The sequence below is a fragment of the Aplysia californica genome, unplaced genomic scaffold (assembly GCF_000002075.1).
Source record: "Aplysia californica isolate F4 #8 unplaced genomic scaffold, AplCal3.0 scaffold00023, whole genome shotgun sequence".
NCBI classification, from domain to species: domain Eukaryota; kingdom Metazoa; phylum Mollusca; class Gastropoda; order Aplysiida; family Aplysiidae; genus Aplysia; species Aplysia californica.
Genome location: NW_004797293.1, coordinates 1,782,495 through 1,785,304, shown reverse-complemented (window position 1 = coordinate 1,785,304; position 2,810 = coordinate 1,782,495). Strand labels below are relative to the sequence as shown.

At 39.4% G+C, this 2,810-nt stretch overlaps 1 protein-coding gene across 1 annotated transcript in view; it reads right to left on the bottom strand.

Moving 5' to 3' along the window:
• Positions 1–461: 461 nt before the first annotated feature.
• LOC118478627 (hybrid signal transduction histidine kinase M-like) overlaps positions 462–2,810 on the bottom strand; it is a 93,086-nt gene continuing 90,737 nt past the window's right edge. The window contains exon 4 of the mRNA XM_035972613.1: positions 462–555. Coding sequence (XP_035828506.1) covers positions 462–555 — 94 coding nt within the window. The remainder of the gene's footprint in view (positions 556–2,810) is intronic.

The window sequence follows — 2,810 nt, the reverse complement described above, 5'->3', positions numbered from 1 at the left end:
GGGTGGTCGCACAAGAGAATGTCGATTGTACATCTGTACATCTGTGGACAGACGACCAGCCCTCATGAAAGAGAAAAAAATAATGTTACATTTCTCCCAAGATTGTTGTAGGGCACTCAGTCCTCTATCATATCTTCACAAACAAAGTGCAACTTTCCTTTTGGTTGGGTGACATTTCGCTACCCTAGAATTACAACGTTCTATCTGGTCAGTACCTAGTTTTGAGACATTTGGCGTAAAACCAAGGAGTTTTACAACATGTCAAGCTTTTTCGAATGCAAATTCTTTGAATATCATGACAACGACTCAGATAAAAATCTTACCATTTTGATAGAACACACAGATCGTTTGGTTTCTGACTTTATGGTCTTAGTAACTCAAAACAGCCAAGCATGCCAGATAAAACAAACTTTGTTATTCAAAAGTAGCGATTTTTGTATGTCATGAAGCCTCTGGCTTAATTAACTCTTTGAACACTTAGCGGAAACTTCGTCTGACCAGCAGTAGACCAAAGGCATGTAGTGAGTGGCACATTTCGAGCCATCGTACACGAATCTGAAACACAGGAATTTGTTTATTTCTCTGTACGCATTTTGTTGCTTGTCAATTTAAAACAGAATTGAAAAAAAATCTGTATGAATAACTAAGATAATTAGGTTTCTTTTCTCAAGTGCCCCCCCCCCCCTCCATTAAAAAAACAAAAAACAAAAGCAAAAACAACAACAACAAAACAAAACAAAAATCCCTCCACAATAAATAAAAAAACCAAAAACATACAAACCAAAAAAGAAAAAAAGAAAAACTATTAAAATATACTCCCAACAAAACAGAAAACAACAACAACAACAGCGCGCCTTCAAGCGTTGTCGAATGACCAGAATGCAAGTCTTCAATAAGTTCAGCAGAAAGATTAATATTATCTCTGACATCAATGTCTTATTCCAGCATAATATTACGTCTGAAAGTCCACAAGCGGTAAGATGCAGCACAAAAAAGTACGTACAAAACGGATAGTGTTAGGTTCAGCACTCAGAAATTACTTTGCGGGTAGTAAAGCTTAACCCGCTCCCACTATCAACCTTCCAGAAATAGACGCTCCGAAATCGGGCGCTCGTCAATTTCTTTCGCATCTGGAATTTTGGTAATATCTTAAAGCTTGTTCATTTGACTTTTTATTTTCTATGAAAATATATTCATTATATTCTATGAAAATAATACACATCTATCCTGAATAAAAGTTGAGGTAGGGGGCTCTTGTGGTCTAGAAGTTAAGGTGTTTGCCTCTCATTCAATAGATCGCGGGTTCAAATCCAGACAGCGACGGAACATTTCTTTTCTACAGTTTTCTCCTTTCACCTCCTTTCCTGCTCTATAACAATGTTCTGTCATCTGAAGCAGTCTCCACTTTCTGCCACCTCCCCAACCACCCTTTGCCCCTTCCTCTGGGCTCCTAACTCTTTCTGCAGCATTTCTACTGTTAATCCTCGGCTTAATTTCACACCCCTCGTGGTAGGTAAGATCTGACACATAGTCTTCTCGGATAACGGCGAAAAATCTCGGAGGTCCGTGAGCAAGTTGCGTACGTTAAAGATCCCTTGGTGGTCCTAAAATTGATAGTAGGCTTCGGTGCCCCCCCCCTCCCGTGCACAGTTCAAAATTTCCCACCAGCTGAAAAATGTTCAATGTGTCCCGCGCGCTCATAAGTCCTTATGCAGTTACGAGCGCCATAAAACACTAACAAAAAGGGGAAAAAAGAAAGAAGATATAAGAAGAAAGAAGAAAGACAGAAATAAAAAAGAAGAAAACGTTGAGATATTTGTGATTGAAAGAGGTCAGGGACGCCATGTTTTAGAGGTAAATAAATAAGCGAGAAAATGGGTCCAATGTTTGTGGATTTCCAGAGCTTGAGAATCCTTGGAAACTGAAAATGTACACTTGTTGAGCGTTTAATTAATGGTTTTCAGTAAAATCCACCAAGAAATATCTTCTTAAATGGACATAACTGGTGTTCAGAAACAAACAAATAAAAAAAATAACAGAAAAAAGCCAAAACTGGCGGAAAATACTTTTATCTTCGATTTCAATATTTTGACGAGCGCCTGATTTCACCACGATCCCTCACAAAAATGTTGATAGCAGTATTATAATGATCAAACAACAATACTACAACAACAACAACAACAACAACAACAACAACAACAACAACAACTACTACTACTACTACTACTACTACTACTACTACTACTACTACTACTACTACTACTACTACTAGCTCTCTCTCTCTCTTTTGATGTGCATTTTTAGTAACCAATCTTCTTTCACATAAAATTTGTACCTATCTAAACGTTATTGTGTGTGTGTGTGGGGGGAGGGGGGTGAGGGAGGGGGACTTCACCATGATCCAACATAACAACAGGCAACGGTTCTCTTCCTTATGAAAACAAGTGTCTTTGGCTTTTTTTTTACAATCAAACCTGCTTTAACGGTCACCTTTCCAAGACAATCACTTGCACAAACGACCACGTCCAGCTGCTTTCCTTGATAACTTCCCATTTCCCGCTTCTTCCCCTGAGAGTTTTTCTTCATTATGATAACACTGTCCAAGACGTCAACCTTTCTAAGACAAGCACATACTTTCTCTTTAATAATAGGTGTCAGGCTGTCTTGGACAATATCGACCGTATTTGAAGAAGAGGCATCTTAGAAGGTAGTTCAAGGTAGGCGTTGGGATTAGGATGGAGAAGAGGGTGTTTGCGGTCAGAGAGGGCCCGGGTTGGGGGAGGGGGGTCTGGGTTGAGGGGGGCAGTTGG